At 51.3% G+C, this 20,117-nt stretch overlaps 1 protein-coding gene across 1 annotated transcript in view; it reads left to right on the forward strand.

Annotated features, from left to right (window-relative positions):
• LOC140396855 (acyl-coenzyme A thioesterase 1-like) overlaps positions 1-20,117 on the forward strand; it is a 47,787-nt gene that overhangs the window by 13,871 nt on the left and 13,799 nt on the right. Inside the window, exon 2 of the mRNA XM_072485637.1 lies at positions 10,547-10,749. Coding sequence (XP_072341738.1) covers positions 10,547-10,749 — 203 coding nt within the window. The remainder of the gene's footprint in view (positions 1-10,546; positions 10,750-20,117) is intronic.

Consider the following 20,117-nt stretch of genomic DNA (forward strand, 5'->3'; position numbering starts at 1 on the left):
AATGATTATATCGTCGACAGACGCGAACACCTTCAATGCCTTCCATCATTTGTTCCATGATCCTGTGGCCCCCTCCGGCCTCCTCCCGTACCCAGCGGTTGTGTGCAGCCTTCACCTGAGGTGGGCGGAGGGGGGTGTGTGTGGTAATCACCGCTGTTGTATTATATTGTATATATGGGTATAACGGCAAGACCCCTGTATTACAGGTACGGGGGTAGATCCCTGCCTGCTGGCTCCGCCCAGTAGGCGGAGTATAAATGTGTGTGCTCTCCGAACAGCAGCCATTTTGTAAGTTGCTATAGGAGGCCACACATCTCTGTGTAATAAAGCCTCGATTACATTCTACTCTCGGCTCGTAATTGATAGTACATCAGGGGGCAAACACAATCAACGACACCTTTAAATGGTCCAATGCATGCAGTCCAGGGAGGGTAGATCGTGGCCTCAGTGGCCAGGGCACCTGGGCATGGTGGCTGGCATGGGTGCCAGCATTAGGGGGAAGGGTGAGGGTTCGGCCGTCCCCTGGGAGGGAGGGGCCGGGTTACGCGTGTGTGGGGGGGGGGCGAGGTTAGTACCAGGGGAACGGAGGAGCCAACTCCCCCTGGCCGCCCTGAGGAGGTTGTGGAGTTTCTGCTGCACTGCACGCCAGTCTGGGCGGCGTTGCCCACGGCGCTGACCGCCACTGCCACCTGCGCCCAGGCAAGACGAAAGGCAGCGCTTGACGGCCTTCCTCCCGGTCCGGGGTACAGGGTCATCCTCCTCTCCTCCACGGCATCCATGAGGGTCTCCAGCTCAGTGTCCCTGAACCGTGGCGCTGCTCTCCTTCCCGCCATCTTGTTGGCTGGGACGGTGTGTGTGTGGGGATGGACCGTTTAAGTGCGGCTGCGGCGTGTGAGCCTCATGAGCGCCAATCAAAGACCCGGCGAATCCGGCACCGTTTTCCATGGAATTTGCGTTCCACGTGGCGACGGTGCTAGCCCATTTAAAGTAGCTGAATCGGCGCAGCTGTGGCGCTGTTTATTCGTAGATTGGACTGAACGATGGTGGTGCAGTGTGCCAATGAGGACAAATGGGCATTGAAAATATTCTAAAGTGCCTGTGGGTAGGGTTTGACTTCCATTAAAGAAAGGATCAGCTTGTCCTCGTAGTGCAGCTGCCAGAAATCCCAAGGACTTGGCACTGTAGCCTTCGTTGACAGAAAGGGTCACATGGGGTGACACAAGTCCCGACTGACGCCAGAGGCCATGGGGTAAATCGACAAGAAAGGCAGACCCTTCTTTTCCCTTAGCGAGGCCAACAAAGGAAACGGATTGTAGAGAACCGAGGGCATCTTGATAAATGCTCTCCAAATCAGGCGAGCATCCTGTATGATCATAGCAAAGAGTGACATGTGGATCGGGAATATCTAAGGGAGGTGAAAAGTGTGAGGGATCAAAATCAATCGACCACCACTGTGGAATAATGAAAAGGGGAACATTTCGAAGCTGGGCCTGCGGGATAGCTGATATTGTAATGCCGTTATCAAGGCAAACAATTTCCAAGGCAAGGGACACAGCAAATCACGTCCGGCCAGATTCACACCGAGGACGCGGGTAACCGTGAAAGGGATGCAACATTCCCTGCCCTCAAATTGAACAGAGAGCGGCTTTGTAAGCGGATAAACAGCACCGTCCCCCATGAAACCAGCAAGTTCCACATGCTTATCAGAGAGGGGAAAGCCATGTTTCTGAATTAATGTCCAGTCTAGCGTAGAATGAGTTGCGCCGGTGTCAATCAGGAAGGGGATAGGACGGCCCTCTATGTAAATCGTAGCGGTGGGCTTGTCAGAGTGGTCTATTGAGAGGACCGGAAAGTTTGATCGGGCTAGTCAGTAGGGGTTTGAGGTAGTGAAGGGTGTCTGTTGACGGGGTTGAAATCTACCTTATCATCGGGGTGCTGGACAATCCCTAGCATAGTGCCCGGTCCGTTGACAGTTGAAGCAAGTTACATTATACTTGGCAGGAGGACGACGCGGAGGAGCGCTGTCGAAATCCTCCGTGTGTGGAGTGAAGGGGTAAGGAGCCTGTGGGCGGTAACCAAATTCAGGAGGGTCCGTGCAATCTGGGCGATAGTAACGTGAATCTGTCTGAGAGTTTTGACCTTTAGGAGCTCTTCTTTGAGAGGGATGTTGGACGAATTCTGGGCGAAGTGTCTTTGGAACAGGTCTCACGGTTGCGGCCATTGCTCCAATAATAAGGACACATTTCATTTGAGGTTTAGAATTGTCAGACCAGTCCATGTTATTAGTTTTAATACTGGATGCTATGCGGTCAGGCAATACCTGCATTAGTAGTGCATTAAATTAGGGAGACTGCGTGCCTGCATTGAAAGCAATGTCCCCAGAGTAAAGAGTGTAAACGCCACAAAAGCTGTCAAAAAATTCTGGACCATCTTCCTCAGAAGTGGGGGTACATTCAAGAAGTTTGGCCCGTTTTAGTGCAGGGAACATTAAAGTACGCTGATCGTCCTCCGTTTGGTGAGCGGCGCTGAAGACCGTCCACGTGTCCCCATGAAGTTCTAATTCATTTTTCCATCTTTCCCCTAATTCTGGGGGAAGGGATGAATAAATTAGAGAATATTGATCACGTGCGGTAGCACGGTACATGGTCGCAGTTCTCCTCAAAAACTCAGTGAACCCCTCTGGGTCATCTTTGCAGGAGGGACATTGGGCCATGATCAAACATAGCTCATGGGGTTTAAAAGCCTGCCACACCTCAATGAATGGGTCGTCATTATCACCAGGGTGGGGGTTAATAACACTCCTAATGGGGTAATTTGCGGGGGGGTGTGCCAGGGTGGGGGTTAATAACACTCCTAATGGGGTAATTTGCGGGGGGGGGGGGGGGGGGGGGGTAGTGGCGGAAAAGTTGGAGTGATAAATCAAGAAGAGGCTGATTAACAGAGGTGAAGGGTTGTTCCATAATAACGGCTTGCGTATGTGACTGAGTGCGTGTTGCTACGGGGGATTCATTGGCAGTGGGACCATAAGGGGTAGGCTGTACTTGGGGCGGTGGAATTGTAGGATCGGGGAGTGCAGGATGAGAGTGGGGTCCAGGGGTCAAATCCTCCTCTTCTGTGTCGCCTGAGAAGGGATACAGCGGCATGCCAGACCAACTGGGAGGATCCTCCTTTTGATTAATCTGATGGGCTAGCCCTCTCTGCCTATTGGTTGGAGATTTTTTATTTTTGCTTTACCATCCACACAATCATCAATCCCTTTTCTGCTGGCATTATCTCTCCAACTCATTAATAGTGATTGTTCGTGGCGTTTAGTGGACTGTTTTTTCCACTCTGAAATTAAAAATGTCCATTTGAATGTGGCGTTTCTCTCCCAAATAGATTTCTCCGCAGCAATGCAATTATCGTCGTTCCAAGTGCCCCTTAGTGGCTAAATATTGTTACCCAATTTATTGTTTAGCGCAGCAGATAATCTCCGGAAATTACGTTCTTGAGAAGGGGTTTCGGAACACATTAAAAATAGAGGGGAATTGCCCCCGGTTTTGTCTAAACTCTGTCCCATAATGTCAGTAAAATGTGCCCCAGGCAACAAAAAATGATCAAAAAAAATCCCTGGTACCAAATCAAATTGCAGGGTCCCTGACCCAAACTTAAGCCTGTATAACAAGAGGTCCCTGACCTAAGGCTAACCACAATTGGGGTCCCTGACCCTAAGTATTCTACTAACAGTCCAATTTAGATTCGCGCACCATCACCTGTTTAGTTACTTCCTTCAGGGATGAGGGGTCGAACCACCAATCCGAGAGAGAGAGAGAGAGACCAAGGTTAATCTTACCTTGTGCCGGCGTCCGTCTCTTCTCTCCGGGTTGTGGCTCGATCACTTCTTCAGTCCCCCACGGAATTCACTCAGAGTATTGGTAACTGCTCGCTTGCGCCAAAATGTTGTAGTCAATAGTTTCCTGCTTCTTTAGTAGAAAGATTCAACAACGCTCGTTGAGACAAAATAACAAGGCTTTATTTTCAAAATGACTGCATGCAGTAATGGCTGAAACTTGAGGTCAGAGAGCAGTTAGTGAAACTTGCTGATTCCTTCTCAAGTCTGCGCTTTTACAGAAAATCAGTTCAGTATTTATACATTATCATTATCAAGATTGCGTGACTACAGCTTAGTCAGGAATTCGATTGGAAGTAGAAACGGAAGCAATGCCTGCTGACCTTATTGGACTCTTTGTCGCATCACCCATACCATTATCTTGTCCTTGGAGGGAACATTGAGAGGTCGGAGGAGATTTATTTCTTCCTGGCCTTATCTTGTCTTATTCCTACGGCCCTGGGTTATGACGAGTTAGTCTTATCAGGAGTTGCCGAGGTCCGGTATTTTGGAATGGCTCGACCTTCTCTGAGCTTATTCATACTTCAAGTTATGCAGAGTCGGCCTTATTAGTCTTACAGGGGTCTGAAATGGTTAGGGCAGCATTTCTTACCTTGTATCAAATATTTTGACCAGTCTTCCCATTGACCAGTTTTCCCATCATGCCATTACTTTATTCGTACCATATCACAGTAGAGCGCCACACATCCTCCCTTGGTGTCAGAAACAGAGGTCTCTGAAAAGAGAATTCCAACTATGTTTTCTTGGGCAGGAATGTGAGACAAAGAAACATTTGGCAAACAAAGCAGATTATTAAAAGGCCTCTCGAGGCTTGGGGTTAAGGTGACCAGTTAGAAAGCAGACAGAGCTTCTATTTAACATTTCATTTGAAAGTCAAAACTGCCAATAGTGCAGCACTTCTGCAGCACTACACGAGGATTATCAACCTAGACTTGGTGCTCAAGTGCTACCCACAGCAGACCTCTTTGGAATCTGTTTTCTCTTTGGAAACACTGACATAGCACGGATCCATCAAAACTGCTTGGAAACCAGCAAGATTATGAAATGAGTGTAACATGCTGATTAAAAAATAAATCCTCATCCATTTAACTGCCTTCAGTTAATGTGTTCCTTCTTTCAGATGTAGTGGCCGAATTAAGCAGGCATACGCATTAATTTGTTTGAACACGTTTCACCAGAATGCTGTTGCTAGGTTGCTGCTTGCATTTGGTACTTCCAAACCCTCGCTTGCCATGCTGACAGTGTTATCTGATCTTTAATGGCTTTAATGGCGGGACCTCATTAGACTTATTCTCACGTTGTACCCACGTGGATACCCACCAGATTGACTGGCTGTCCAGCTGGAAGACCACAGCTTTGTGTCTTTGTCAACAGTTATGACCACCAGATAAGATCAACGGGTACAATTGGGGCAGGATAAGATCAGCAATCAGGTGGGAGGAAGACTTGGGAATTTCAGGATTAGAGGACGGGCGACAGGTGATTGTGGCAGCGTGAGCAGGTTGTGATTGGCACAGGGTTTGCCTCAGGGGCTGGAGGTGGCCAGTGAGCACTCCTGACCCTCACAGTGCTGTAAAAGGACTTGACATTCTGGGTTTGGCTACTCCCATCTCCATCCAGTTACCATGTTTCCTAAATCCTGGAATACCAGACGCACAGCCACAAATGTAAATCAGACTCCCAAAGTGCACTGTGGAACCTGATTGAAATGTTTTAATGACATACCTGCCTCTCCATGGATGGGCAGGACATACCATGAAACCCATCACTGTAGAAATAGGAGACATATATGGGATTGGTTGGGGTTTTGTCTCACGATTTTTAACTCCCTACCCATCGTGAGGGGTTAAAGACCACCCAATGAAGTCTAAAAACAGATCGACTCTGACTTAGTTTAGAACTGTCGCCTCCTAATACAATCATAGTCCAGAGTCGAGTAGGAGAGAGATGGGCCTGTTAAAAGTGTGAGGGCTGCAGGATGATTCTAGCTGCAGTTACAGGTTGAATATCAGTGGATTATAGAATTACTATTCATAGAATCCCCACAATTCAGAAGGAGGCCATTCGGCCCATCAAATCTGCACAGATCTTCCAAAAGAGCACCCTACCCAGGCCCTGTGAACCGACCTTTCCCCGTAACCCCAGCCGACCTTTGGACACTAAGTGGCAATTCAGCATGACTAATCCACTTAACCTGCACATCTTTGGACTGTGGGAGGAAACTGGAGCACCCGGAGGAAACTCACACAGACACGGGGAGAATGTGCAGACTCCGCACAGACAGTCATCCAAGGTCGGAATCAAACCGGGTCACTGGCACTGTGAGACAGCAGCGCTAACCTCTGTGCCACCGTGTCACTCTCTTCCAAATCTACCCGCTCGTTCAAGAACATCCTGGATCATCTCCACCATCTCCTTAAACCTATGTTCCACGCCCCCTCCACATCCACTCCCAATAGCAAGTGGAAGGAACTATGGGCTTCTTGCAAGCCCAGGTTCAGACCATCCATCCTGCCCTCTCCTTCCACTCTCCCTCACTTGGATGAAACTAACCTCCCCCGGCTCCTGTTTCCTTAGCGATGAGCATATCATTCTCTGTTTTCACTCCTCCTTTGGGTTGGTGCCCATTTTTCTCAGTTATCAAGTTCCATGCAATATTTCTCAATGCCATGTCATGAGATTTTATTTTCCCCCATGTTCAGGGCCCAAGCCAAACGCACTTGGTATTTTTTCACTTCAGTTAGATCTCTCCTCAACCTCCGGGGCTGAGGGACTTCCGGTGACAGCGAGCGGGAGGCAGCCGCACATTGGAGGGCTCCCGTTCGGGAGCGGCATTTTCCGGGTTTAACGCCCGGTCCCAGGGGCGACAGAGGCGGCAAAAGCAGGGAGAAGGCACAGTGAAGGGAAATGTCGAAAACAAGTAAAAAAAACGGCCGTGAAAAAAGCAGCTGAAAGTCCGTCGGAGAGCGGAAAGGTCACCGCGGGGACAGCAAGAAAAGTGGAGGGTGGGGCACCAGGGGAGGCCGCAACGACTGAAGAGATGACTACGGTGATGACCACGGAACTCGAAAGGCAGTTCACAAAGCACATGGAGGAGGTGGGGAATCTATTGAAAGTGCTGGTGGAGGAGGCGATTGACCCGGTGAGGGTTGCGGTATTGAGCGCAGTGGTGGAGGTGCGGGAGCAAGGCGAGGCGCTGAAGGAAGTGGAAGAGGCATTATTGCAGCACAGTGATCAAATTACCTCGCTGGGGAAGGACATGTGGGAGGTGATAGAAATCAACAAGGACCTGGGAAGCTACTACTGGGCAGCAAATGTGGCGATGATCCGCAAGTGGGTTATGGAGGGAGAGGGGGCGGCATGGAAGAGGATGGAGATGGCGTCCTGTAAAGGAACGAGCCTGGGGGCGTTGGTGACTGCACCGCTGCGCTCTCGCCGACAAAGTATACCACGAGCCCGGTGGTGGCGGCAACGCTAAGGATCTGGGGCCAGTGGAGACAGCACCGGGGTGCAATGGGAGCATTGGTGTGGTCCCCGATCAGGGGTAACCACCGGTTTGTCCCGGGGAAAATGGATGGTGGGTTCCAGAGCTGGCATCGGGCGGGGATTGGAAGAATGGGGGACCTGTTCATCGACAGGACGTTTGCGAGCCTAGAGGCACTGGAGGAGAAGTTCAAGTTACCCCCGGGAAATGCCTTTAGATATATGCAGGTGAGGGCTTTTGTGAGGCGACAGGTGAGGGAATTCCCGTTGCTCCCGGCACAAGAAGTTCAAGATAGGGTGATCTCGGGTGTATGGGTCGGGGAGGGCAAGGTGTCGGAAATGCACCAGGAGTTGAAAGAAGAGGGGGAAGCGCTGGTAGAAGAGTTGAAGGGTAAATGGGAGGAGGAGCTGGGGGAGGAGATCGAGGAAGGTCTGTGGGCTGATGCCCTAGGTAGGGTTAATTCCTCCTCCTCGTGTGCCAGGCTCAGCCTGATACAATTTAAGGTGGTCCACAGAGCGCACTTGACGGGGCCAAGGTTGAGTAGGTTCTTTGGGGTAGAGGACAGATGTGGAAGGTGCTCAGGGAGCCCGGCGAACCATGTCCATACGTTTTGGTCATGCCCGGCACTGGAGGGGTACTGGAGAGGAGTGGCGGGAGCAATATCTCAGGTGGTGAAAGTCCGGGTCAAGCCAAGCTGGGGGCTAGCAATATTTGGAGTAGTGGACGAACGGGAGTGCAGGAGGCGAAAGAGGCCGGCATTCTGGCCTTTGCGTCCCTAGTAGCCCAGCGAAGGATCTTGCTAATGTGGAAGGGAGGCGAAGCCTCCCAGCCTGGAGGCCTGGATAAATGATATGGCTGGGTTCATAAAGTTGGAGAGGATTAAGTTCGCCTTGAGAGCGTCTGCGCAGGGGTTCTACAGGCGGTGGCAACCGTTCCTAGACTATCTCGCGGAGCGTTAGAGGAAGGTCGGTCAGCAGCAGCAGCAACCTTGGGGGGGGGCGGGGGGGGGGGGGGTGGAGGAGGGGACTGCCTGGGAGGGTGGATGAGCAAGAAATAACATGAAGGGTTGGGGAAACTGGCACGTACGGGTGAGGGCCAGTGTGCAAAGCTGTGTAAATATATAATTTTGCCATGTATATATCTTGCTCTGCGCGATTTCTCGTTTTCTTTTTGGTTACCGGGGGGGGGGGGGGGGGTGTTATTGTTTGTAAGGGAGAAAAATTGTGTTAAAAAAACTTTAATAAATATATTTTATTGAAAAAAGGAATCAACAAGGATCTGCGAGCCAAAATGGACGACTTGGAAAACAGATCCAGGCGACAGAATCTGAGGATTGTGGGTCTTCCCGAAGGCGTGGAAGGCCCGAGGCCGACTGAGTATTTTGCCACGATGTTGACAAAGCTATTGGTGGAGGGCGATGATCCCTCCCGATATGAACTGGATTGGGCTCATCGGTCGTGGAGGCCTGTACCAAAGGAGAGTGAGCCGCCAAGAGTAGTAATTTGTGTTTTCGTAGGTACAGTGTGAAGGAGAAGGTCCTGTGCTGGGCAAAGCAGAAGCGGGCGGTGCAGTGGGCTGGAGCTGATATACGCATATATCAGGACTTCACGGTGGAGCTGGCAAGGAGGCGGGCTGCCTTCAGCCGGGTGAAGAAGGCACTGTACATCAGTAAGGTGCAGTGTGGCCTAGTATACCCAGCTAAGTTGAGGGTGACCTACAAATCCAAGGAATTTTATTTTGGGACGGCGGAAGCAAGCAGCGGAGGAGTTTGCGAAGGCAGAAGGACTGTGGCTGAATTGAGAAGTGGTCATGTACTGATGTAGCCTCATGTAACTGTATTTTTTCACTGCGGCAGGTGTATGTGCTAAATGAGCTAATGTTGTACATACTTGGACAAGGGAAGAGATGGGACTTTCACTTGCAATGATGGTTCTTTGGGGCTTGTGTGTGTATGCGGGGTTTGTGTGCTAAAGGGGATTTCTTGGTTTTCCTGGGACTGGGCAAGGGGGAAGAAGAGACCCGGGCGGGGGCCTCCACGCTGGCCGGTTTTAAGCCGGTCAGTGAACGGGAGTGAGGTGGGGGGAGGGGCTGCGGCCATCGGAGCCCGGCAGAGCAGTTTCCGATGAGTCAGCCGGGGTGAAAAGTTGGGGAAGGAACAGAGGTTGGGGGGAGGAGTTTTGTAAGAGGAAGTGGAGGGGAGGGGGGGGAGGGCCTGCAATGCATGGGTGTCATTTACGGTACTCTTTCGGAGATTGGATGGCATTGAATGTTGGGGGGGGGTGGACTCCATAGGTCAATGGTGACCATAGGCGATTCCTGATTCCTTTTTCTCTTTTTTTCTCCTTTGTTTGTCCCACCGTGGAGGGTTTGTTTTATTTGATGCTTATATTGTCAGGTGGGTCGTTGTTTGGGGTGGTGGGAGGATGGGATCGTTGTTGTTGATAAGGGAATTGACTTTGTATTTGTTACCGTTTACTGCTTGTTGGTGGGGTGTAAATTTTGAAGAAAATGTGAAAATGGAGAATAAAAATATTTTACAAAAATAAACCTCTGGGGCAAAGTTCATGAAAACTATTGAAACCTGACTTTGACTTTTGAGCTTTAATATCTGTGTTTTGTGAGGGCCACGAAGAATCCAGCACGAGTTTGTAGAATAGAAGAAAATTACATTTATTTACAATTACATATATATATATATATATATATATATATATATATATATATATATATATATACACAACAGCAGCAGTACTCCCTTGCTGCTCACTCCTCTCCAGCTGGTTCCATACTGGCCGGCTCTATTTATGCAGGGACTGTGCTAATGATTTCTCCGCCCCTCTCATTGGGGAAGCTCATACTCTCTAAGGATTGTGGGATTGTCATTAGTCCCCAGCCAGTGGTAAGCAGGCAAATAGCACTGTGGTAAGTAAATTACTCAGATTGAAATAACCATACATATATTCTGTAACAATTAATCAACTAATATTTACAAGCACAGATCAGATAGTCGACAGTAAAACTAGAAGGCTTCTTGTGATTAAAAGCATTATCGTCAGTTTTCTATGTACAATAGTACTGAATAAATGGCTGAGTGAAAATGTTTTCTGACCATTGAGATCCAAAACAATTCAAAGGTATTTCAACAAACGATTACATTTTCTTGAATTTGACAGGAAATGGACCATTTCCAGGAGTGATTACTGTGAACGAAATCCAAGGTGGATTGCCAGAAAGCAGAGCCAGCCTCTTAGCAAACCATGGTTTTACAACACTGGCGTTAGCCTACTGGCGTTATGAGGACCTCCCAGAAGATGTGATAAACTTCGACTTAGGATATTTCAAAGAAGCTGTGAATTTTCTGAAGCAGCATCCAAAGGTCAGTCACTTTTTAGAACCAGGTGTGGAGGGGTAACAAATGGCTCCCTTATCCTCTCACTCAAGATCTGGTCTGAGCAGTGAATTTAAAGAGTCTGAAGGCATTTATTCAATCTTTACACATAACTGTTTATATTTGGATTGCAAAGAAACCAGACTGGCAGGCTTTCTTGTGTTTAACACACAAAGTGGTAAGTTTTTATTGGGCTAAACTCCAGGAAAATATACTTTAAAAAGCTAAAACGTCTTTTATTACACTCGTGTATCATCTTTTATTACACTTCTTTGTGTGTTTTGATATACTACTGAGTGCAGTATGTGTTACTCAAACCATCGTTGCTGATGAGGTTTTCTGAATCTCGATGAAGACTCAAACTTGTCCAGTGGTAACAAAAGGTTTATTGAGTAACTATAACAATAATTGCGTGAGTTCTTTACTTTAACATTGATACTAGTGATAAGGTCAACAAGATCTAACTACATTAACTATGCTCAACTACACTAACCATCTGAGCTAATCTTACTCCTGTCCTGGTCACAGTACAGCTAAAAGAGAGAGAGAGACACACAATGCAGTTGCTTTTATACCCCTGTTGGTCCGGCCCTCTAGTGATCATCTGGTGCTACTGATTATGCATTAACCCCTTATGCACATGACCATAGAGATCACTACAAAACGATGCTCTACCTTTGTAACAAACAACAAGCATGCAAAATTACAAGTTATAACAGGGAAGGTTATTTTTCAGATTAAAAATTCAAAGCTAAATGGTAAAAAATAGAGAGTTCACTGTTTGAGTCATTTGCTGGTATCTGTGTCTGAAGCAGAATATTTTCATGGCGAAATGTAATATTGAGGTAAGTTAAAGGCCCAGATAAACAGCAAGTTCTGGATAGCGTTTATTTTTTTTTTGTGTTTTTTGGAAAAATATTTTGTTGAGGCATTTATATATTCACACAACCAACATAATCACAAATCAAAACAACTCAACAGGGCTGCAAATACCAAACTCAACAAAATACCCCACCATCCCACCCCACCCCCATTTGCCAACTCCTTTGCCTCCCCACTTTAAACCCCCTCTTCCCCCCCCCCCCCCAACCCCCCCCCACCCCACCACCACTGCTGACATCTTAACTTTTCTCAGAGAAGTCGATAATCGGCTGCCATCCCTCCGGCTGCAAACCCCTCCACAGAACCCCTCATGAGTCTCTCCATTCCAACAATACCCGTCTCCAGGCTACCAGGGAGGCAAAGGCCAAGACATCGGCCTCTCTCGCCCCCTGGACTCCTGAGCCTTCTGACACTCCAAAGATCGCTACGTATGGACTCGGGACCACCTTCATCTTCAGGACCTCCAACATAACGTCGGCAAACCCCTGACAGAATCCCTCAAGCTTCGGACAAGCCCAAAACATGTGGACATGGTTTCGCGGGCCCACCCGCACACCGCCCACACCTATCCTCCACCCCTTCAAAGAACCTGCTCACCCTGGCCATAGTCATATGTGCCATGTGGACCACCTTAAACTGGATAAGGCTAAGCCTGGCGCACAACGAGGATGCATTCACCCTCCTCGGGGCATCCTCCCACAGCTCCCTACAAAACTCTTCCTCCCACTTACGCTTAACTACCCCTGTCGGGGCTCCCTCCCAATCCATCAACTCCTTGAAAATTTCTGACACCTTCCCCTCCTCCACCCCCATTCTAGACACCACCCTGTCCTGTACCCCCTGGGGCGGCAGGTGAGGAAAGGACGGTACCTGCCTCTGAACAAAGTCCTGCACCTGCAAATACCGGAACCCATTCCCGATGGGCAGCTCAAATTCCTCCTCCAAGTTCAGAAAGCCACCCTCAATGAACAGATTCCCCAAACCACTCAATCCTCGTCTGGTGCCACCCCCGAACCCCCCCATCCAGCCCCCCCCCGAACAAACCAGTGATTTCCACAGATCGATGCCCAAACCGAGGCCGCCTCCAGCCTAGCATGCAAGAGGCCGCCTCCATCCGCTCCCTCACTGACCCCTCCCCCACTACCCACTTCCTAACCATAGCTATGTTTGCCGCCCAGTTCATGAAGTTGGGTTAGCCAACTCCGCCCCCCTCCCCCCCTCCCGCGACCCCCTCCAGCAGCACATTCTTCACCTGCGGGGCTTTACCCGCCAAACAATCCCTAAAATCATCGCATTCACCCTCCTAAAGAAAGCCAGAGGAATAAAAATCGGGTCATTCTGGAACACAAACAAGAACCTCAAAAGGACCGTCATTGTCACAGATTGCACCAGTCCCGCCAATGACAGCGGGGGTGCATCCCACCTCCTAAAGTCCCCTTCATCTGTTCCACCAACCGAGCCAAACTCAGCTTGTGCAGCTGCTCCCACGCCCACGCCACCTGAATACCCAAGTACCAAAAGTTCCTCCCACCACCCTAAACGGCAACTCTCGCTAGCCTCTTCTCCTGTCCCCTCTATTGGCATCGGAAAAACTGACTGGGAGCTCCGACTCATACAGCCTCCTATAAAAATCCCCAAACACTCCATTCACCCCCACCGGATCCATGACCGTGTTCCCCAACCACTATCCTTCACTTTCCCGATCTCCCACGTTGCCTCAGTTGATGTGCAACATCTTACTCGCCTTTTCCCCATATTCATGGGCCGCCCTACCACTTTACCATGGATAATAACCCAAACTCCATCTGCAGTTTCTGCCACCCCCCTCAACAGCCCAGAGCCCCCCCCCCCCCCCTCCCGCATTTACCTGCAAGTTCACCCAATGCAGCGCATGGTCCGATACTACAATTGCTGAGTACTCCAAACCGACCACCCACACCAACAACGTCCTATCCAACACAAAATAGTCGATTCGGGAGCGCACCCCATGCACGTGGGGGAAAAAAGTGAAAATTCCTTTGCCATTGCCCCCCTCCCCCCCCCCCCCCAGCAAAATCCCCTCCCCTGTTATCAACTGGTGCGAGTCCAGGTCCGGGATCTTCTCCAACACCCGCCTCATGAATTCGACATCGTCCCAGTTCGGGGCATAAACATTCACCAAAACCACCGGCATCCCTTCCAATTTCCCACTCACCACTACATGCCTCCCTCCAGAGTCTGCCTCTATGCTCCCCACCTCAAAAGCTACCCATTTATTTATCAATACCGCTAAAACCCCCCCGTCAACCATATAGAACATACAGTGCAGAAGGAGGCCATTCAGCCCATCGAGTCTGCACCGACCCACTTAAGCCCTCACTTCCACCCTATCCCCTCCTAACCTTTTTGAACACTAAGGGCAATTTATCATGGCCAATCCACCTAACCTGCACGTCTTTGGACTGTGGGAGGAAACAGGAGCACCCGGAGGAAACCCACGCACACACGGGGAGAACGTGCAGACTCCACACAGACAGTGACCCAGCAGGGATCCACTCCTGCCCACCCTCAGGCCCACCCTCGGATGTCCACCATCATCGACCCTCCACATACCACATTTCAAAAGCCTCTCCCCTGTCAGCAGTCCCTCCCCCCCCCCCCCCCCGCCCCCCACAAAATAACAATCCTAACAAAGTCTCCTTCCTCTGCTTGGTGAACTTCTCGTTCAACAAGTCCACCAGCTGCTCCATCGACCACTGAGACATTAGGGCCGGACCCTTACCCTCCACCATCGTCCTCTGTGTTGCAGGTACAGCTTTTTGAAACCACTCCTGGTCCACAAATCCATCCACCGATGGAACACCATCTCCTTCCACCACTCCTGCACCTTTTTTCCTCAACAAATCCACCTGTTAGCCAGGGAAAAGGTCCAAAAACATCGCCACAAGCAGGAGCCACCAAATATGTGACCACTCACACCATGGCCACCACCGGAAGGTGACAGTCTATTGTTTGAATGTACTCTGTCTTTTCCAAAAGTCAGTAATTTTTGCACCATAGGTTCTTTTTGATGGACATTCTCTATCTCTATGCTGGATTTTAAACTGTAAAAGTGATAGGCAGTGAGATTCTATGGTCCGCCAGCCACGTTTTCCGGCACGGCGTGCGGCCCCCATGGGCGGTGGATTTTTCCATTCCCGCAGTTGGCCAATGGGGTTTCCCATTGTGGGCACCCCACGCCGCCAGGAAACCTGCGGGCATGGATGCACTGTCACCGGATCAGAAGACCTTGCAGAGAGAAGTCCGCTGAGGGTCTTGAAGCTGGGAGAAAAGGGGAGAGGGAGCGTATTATTATTTTGTAAAAATATTTTATTCCAAACGCAAACAACAACATCACATTACAACAAAACAGAGTTAACAGTTTGCACATTTTTCCCCTTTTAGTCCCCCCCCTCCCCGCGACGAACAGCTCCTCAAGTATCGTCATGAAACGGCCTCCACCGTCACTCAAATCTATTCCAAATTCCAACTGAAACTTAATCTTTTCCAACCAGAGAAACACGTACAGATCCTCCAGCCAAGCCGCAACTCCTGGTGGCGTATCCGACCTCCAATCAAAAGAATACGTCGCAGGGCAATCAGAGAGGCGAAGGCTGCGACATCTGCTCCTTCCGCTCCAGCAGCTCCGGCACCTCTAAGACCCCAGAGATCGCCACCATGGGGTCCGGCTTCACCTTGGCTCTCACTATCCTTGATAAGGTCCCAAACACCGCCTCCCAGAAGCTCTCCAGCTTCTCGCAACCCCAAAACATGTGAGCATGATTTGCTGGTCCACACCCACACTTCTCAAATCCATCGTTACCCACGTGAAGAACCCACTCATCCGAGCTCGTGTCATGTGTGCCCTGTGCACCACTTCAAACTGAATCAAGCTCATTCTAGCACAGGAGGAAGTTGAGTTCACTCGCCACATCGCCTCACACCAGAGCCCCCGTCCTATCTCCTATCCCAACTCCCCCTCCCACTTCCGCTTAATCCTTTCACCAGCGCCTTATCCTGCTTTCCCAGCCACCCGTATATGTCCCCAATCCTGCCCTCTCTCACCTCATCTGGGAGCTTGCAGCTTCTCCAGCAGTGTGTACTCTGGTAATCGGGGAACAGCTTTAGCTCCTTACACGCAATGTTCTGACTGGGCGGCACGGTTGTGCAGTGGTTAGCACTGCTACCTCACTCAACCGAGGACTTGGGTTTGGTCCAGCCCCGGGTTACTGTCCATGTGGAGTTTGCGCATTCTCCCTGTGTCTGCGTGGGTCTCACCCCCACAACCCAAAGATGTGCAGGCAAGTGGATTGACATGCTAAATTGCCTCTTAATTGAAAAAAAAAATTGGGTCTGTTAAATTTTTTTTTAAATTCGCACCTGCCTGCCAGTACCTAAACTAACTCTCCCTTGGTAACTCAAACCTCACCCACAACTCACCCACCCAGCAAATTTCCCTTCCAAGAACATATCACTGATCCACTTCAACCCCTCCTCCTGTCACAGCTTATACATCTCATCCCCCCGGCTTAAACCTGTGGCACCCACACAGCGGTGTCAGCACCGACATGTGGCCCACTTAAAGTGCCTCCTCAATTGATTCCAGATCTCACTAACTCCACCACCGGACTCCCGGTATACTTCCCCGGAGCCAACGGCAATGGGCAGTCACCAGAGCCCTCAACCACGAACCCTGACAGGACTCCTCCTCCAAGCTGATGCACTGGGCAGCACGGTAGTACAGTGGTTAGCCACAGGTTGCGTCACAGCTCCAGGGTCCCAGGTTCGATTCCGGCTTGGGACACTGTCTGTGCGGAGTCTGCACATCCTTCCCGTGTGTGCGTGGGTTTCCTCCGGGTGCTCCGGTTTCCTCCCACAGTCCAAAGGTGTGCAGGTTAGGTGGAATGACCATGATAAATTACCCTTCGTGTCGAAAAAAAGTTAGGTGGCGTTACTGGGTTACGGGGAGAGGGTGGAGGCGTGGGCTTAAGTAGGGTGCTCTTTCCAAGGGCCAATGTGGACTTGATGGCCGAATGGCCTCCTTCTGCACTGTAAATTCTATGATTCTATGACTCCGGCCCTCCTCCCCCCACCAACGCCTCAACTTCTCCACATTCGTTGCTCAATAGTAGGCAATCAGGTTCAGAGGCGCCAACCCCTCTCCCTGCCTCTGGCTTTGCAGCGGAGCCCTCCTCATTATCGGGACCTTCCCTGCTCACACAATATCCGAGACAAGCGCCTCATCTTCCTGAAACAGACCTTAGGATGGAAAATCGGGAGGGTCTGAAAGACAAACAGGAACATTGCAGCACATTCATCTTTACCACCTGAACCCTCTCTGCCAATGTGAAATGCAATGTATCCCACCTTTAAAGTCCCCCTTAACCTCTTCCACTATCCTGTCAAGTTTCACCTCTGCATTGTGGCCCACTTATCTGTTAGCTGGACCCCAGATACCTAAATCGCTCCCTTGCAACCCTCCACCCCCCCCCCCCCCCCCACCCCCCCCCCAAGCTGTGTTCACCGGGAGCTCCCCCCTTTCACCGGGAGCTCCTCACTCTTCCCCATATTCAATCTACAGCCGGAAAATGCCCTGTACTCTCCAACAAGCCCTTAATTCTGCCACTTTCATCAGGTCTGATACAAACACAACAGTTTGTCCACATACAATGTTACCTGGTGTTCCCTAAGCCCCCCTCACAATCCCTCGCCATCAGCTGACGCCCAAAGGGTTATCGCCGGGGGCTCTATTGCCAACCCAAACAGCAACAGCAGGCACCCCTGCTTTGTTCCCCAATGTAACCCAAAGTACCCCAAATTCATCTTGGTGATGGCCATGGGGGAGCACATACAACAATCGCACCCCAGCCACAAATTTCGGTCCAAATCTTCCAAAACTTCAAACAGGTACCTCCACTCTACCCGGTCGAATGCCTTCGGACAGAATCACACATCAGGGGCGTCATTCTCCGACCCCCCGCCGGGTCGGAGATGGCGTTGGCCGCCGTGAATCCCGCCCCCCGCCCCCGCCGAAGTCTCGCTCCCGGAGATTGGGCGGGGGCGGGGAATTCGGCCCGCGCCGGTTGGCGGGACCCCCCGCTTGGATTCTCCGTCCCGAATGGGCCGAAGTCCCGCCCAGGAATTGCCTGTCCCGCCGACGTAAATCAAACCTGGTATTTACCGGCGGGACCAGGCTGGCGTGGGCGGGCTCCGGGGTCCTGGGGGGGGCGCAGGGCGATCTGACCCCGGGGGGTGCCCCCACGGTGGCCTGGCCCGCGATCGGGCCCACCGATCCGCGAGCGGGCCTGTGCCGTGGGGGCACTCTTTCCCTCCGCCTCTGCTACGGCCTCCACCAGGAGGCGGAAGAGACTCTCCCCCACTGCGCATGCGCTGGGAAACTGACAGCGGCCGCTGACGCTCCCGCGCATGCGCTGGGAAACTGACAGCGGCCGCTGACGCTCCTGCGCATGCGCCGCATTTCCGCGCCAGCTGGCGGGGAAACAAACGCCATTTCCGCCAGCTGGCGGGGCGGAAATCCCTCCGGCGTCGGCCTAGCCCCTCAATGTTGGGGCTAGGCCGCCAAAGATGTGGAGCCTTCTGCACCTTTGGGCCGGCGCGATGCCCGTCTGATTGGCGCCAGTCGGCGGACATCCCGCCGTTGGGGGAGAATTTCGCCCCTGGTTTCTGCCCCTGCTGACGGAGTGATGATTACATTCAGCAACCTCCTAATGTTATTGGAGAGCTGCCTCCCCCTCAAAACCCGTTTGATCCTCAGAAATGCATCCCTCCAAGCTAGAACACCAATGCCTTGACCAGGATTTTCACATCCTTGTCCAGCTGCGAAATGGACCTGTAGAACCCACACTCCAGTGGGTCCATCCTTTTTTTCGGGATCAAGAAAATCGAAGCCTGCCCTAACGTAGCTGGCAACCCCCCCCCCCCCCCCCCTCTTCACTGCCTCACTAAACATACTCACCAGGTGGGGGGAAACTCCATCTCAAACTGCTTGTAAAACACCCTGGAAAGCTGTCCGGGGCTTTCCCCGACTGCATCCTACTAATGTACTCCATCAATTCCCTTAACCCCAATGGCTCCTCCAATGCCTGCCTATTCCCATCGTCCAGCTCTGGGAACTCCAACCCATCCAGAAACCATCCCATATCCTCTCCCCCCCCCCGTCTGCCCAGCCCAGGATACGCAGAAGGAGTTTTATTGGGTGGAGTGGAGTTACCTGTTGCAGTGTTGGAGAAGTTTGGGATTGGGCCGAAGTTTGTGACATGGGTGAAATGCTGTATAAGGATTCAATGGCGTGCGTGGGTACGAATGGTATGAACGCAGGGTATTTTCCGCTGCATCGGGGTACGAGGCAGGGTTGCCCCATGTCCCCCCTTCTGTTTGTGTTAGCGATAGAGCCATTGGCCATTGCGCTGAGGAGCTCAGAGTTGTTTAAGTGGATAGTGAGGGGGGGGGGGGGGGGGCGGGGGGGGGGAGCATTTGGTGTCTTCGTACTCGGATGATTTGTTGCTATATATTTTGGAGCCAGGCTCCTCGGTGGGAGACAGAACGGGTTTGCTAAAAAGATTTGGGGTGTTTTCGGGTATAAGCTGAACTTGGGGAAAAGTGAGGACTTTGTGGTATCTGCCCAGGGGAAGGGGGGGGGGGGTGCCATTTTGTATGGCAGCGTCTCATTTTAGGTATCTGGGGGTTCACGTGGCTCAGGATTGGGCAAGTCTTTGGAAATTGAATTTTTCAAGCTTGGTGGGGAGGGTGAAGGCAGATCTGTTGAAATGAAATGAAATGAACTGAAAATCGCTTATTGTCACAAGTAGGCTTCAAATGAAGTTACTGTGAAAAGCCCCTAGTCGCCACATTCCAGCGCCTGTTCGGGGAGGCTGGTACGGGAATTGAACCGTGCTGCTGGCTTGCCTTGGTCTGCTTTAAAAGCCAGCTCTTTAGCCCTGTGCTAAACCAGCCCAGTCCAGTGCTGCCACAGTCGGGGGGGGGGGGAGCCGATCCGCGGGTACGGGTGACATTATTCGGGGCTGGGGACACTGCGTTGGGGTGGCCCGGGGTGTGCGAGCCGGCCGAAGGGGGGACTATTTTGCGGGCCTGGTCAGCGAGCTGCCTCCACCATGAAGCACGCACGGCCACGGACCCAGCAATTCTCTGGGGCATATCGCCAGCTGGAGCCGGGTGCTCTACGCTGCTGTCCTGCTAGCCTCCAGCAAAACGGGGAACGGGTGGCCATTTTGCACCAGTTTTCCTGCCGTTCACACGCCAGCGTGGAGACATAGCCCCAGAATTGGAGAATCCTGTCCAAGGTGTTTCTGGAGGGGATTAAGGCTAAGTGGGAGGAGAGGTTGGGGGTGGCATTAGAAGAGCGATTGTGGTACGAGCTGCTGCGGAGGGTGAATGCCTCAAACTTGTGCTCAAGGCTGGGACTGAAGCAGCTGAAG

Source organism: Scyliorhinus torazame, chromosome 2 (assembly GCF_047496885.1).
Source record: "Scyliorhinus torazame isolate Kashiwa2021f chromosome 2, sScyTor2.1, whole genome shotgun sequence".
NCBI classification, from domain to species: domain Eukaryota; kingdom Metazoa; phylum Chordata; class Chondrichthyes; order Carcharhiniformes; family Scyliorhinidae; genus Scyliorhinus; species Scyliorhinus torazame.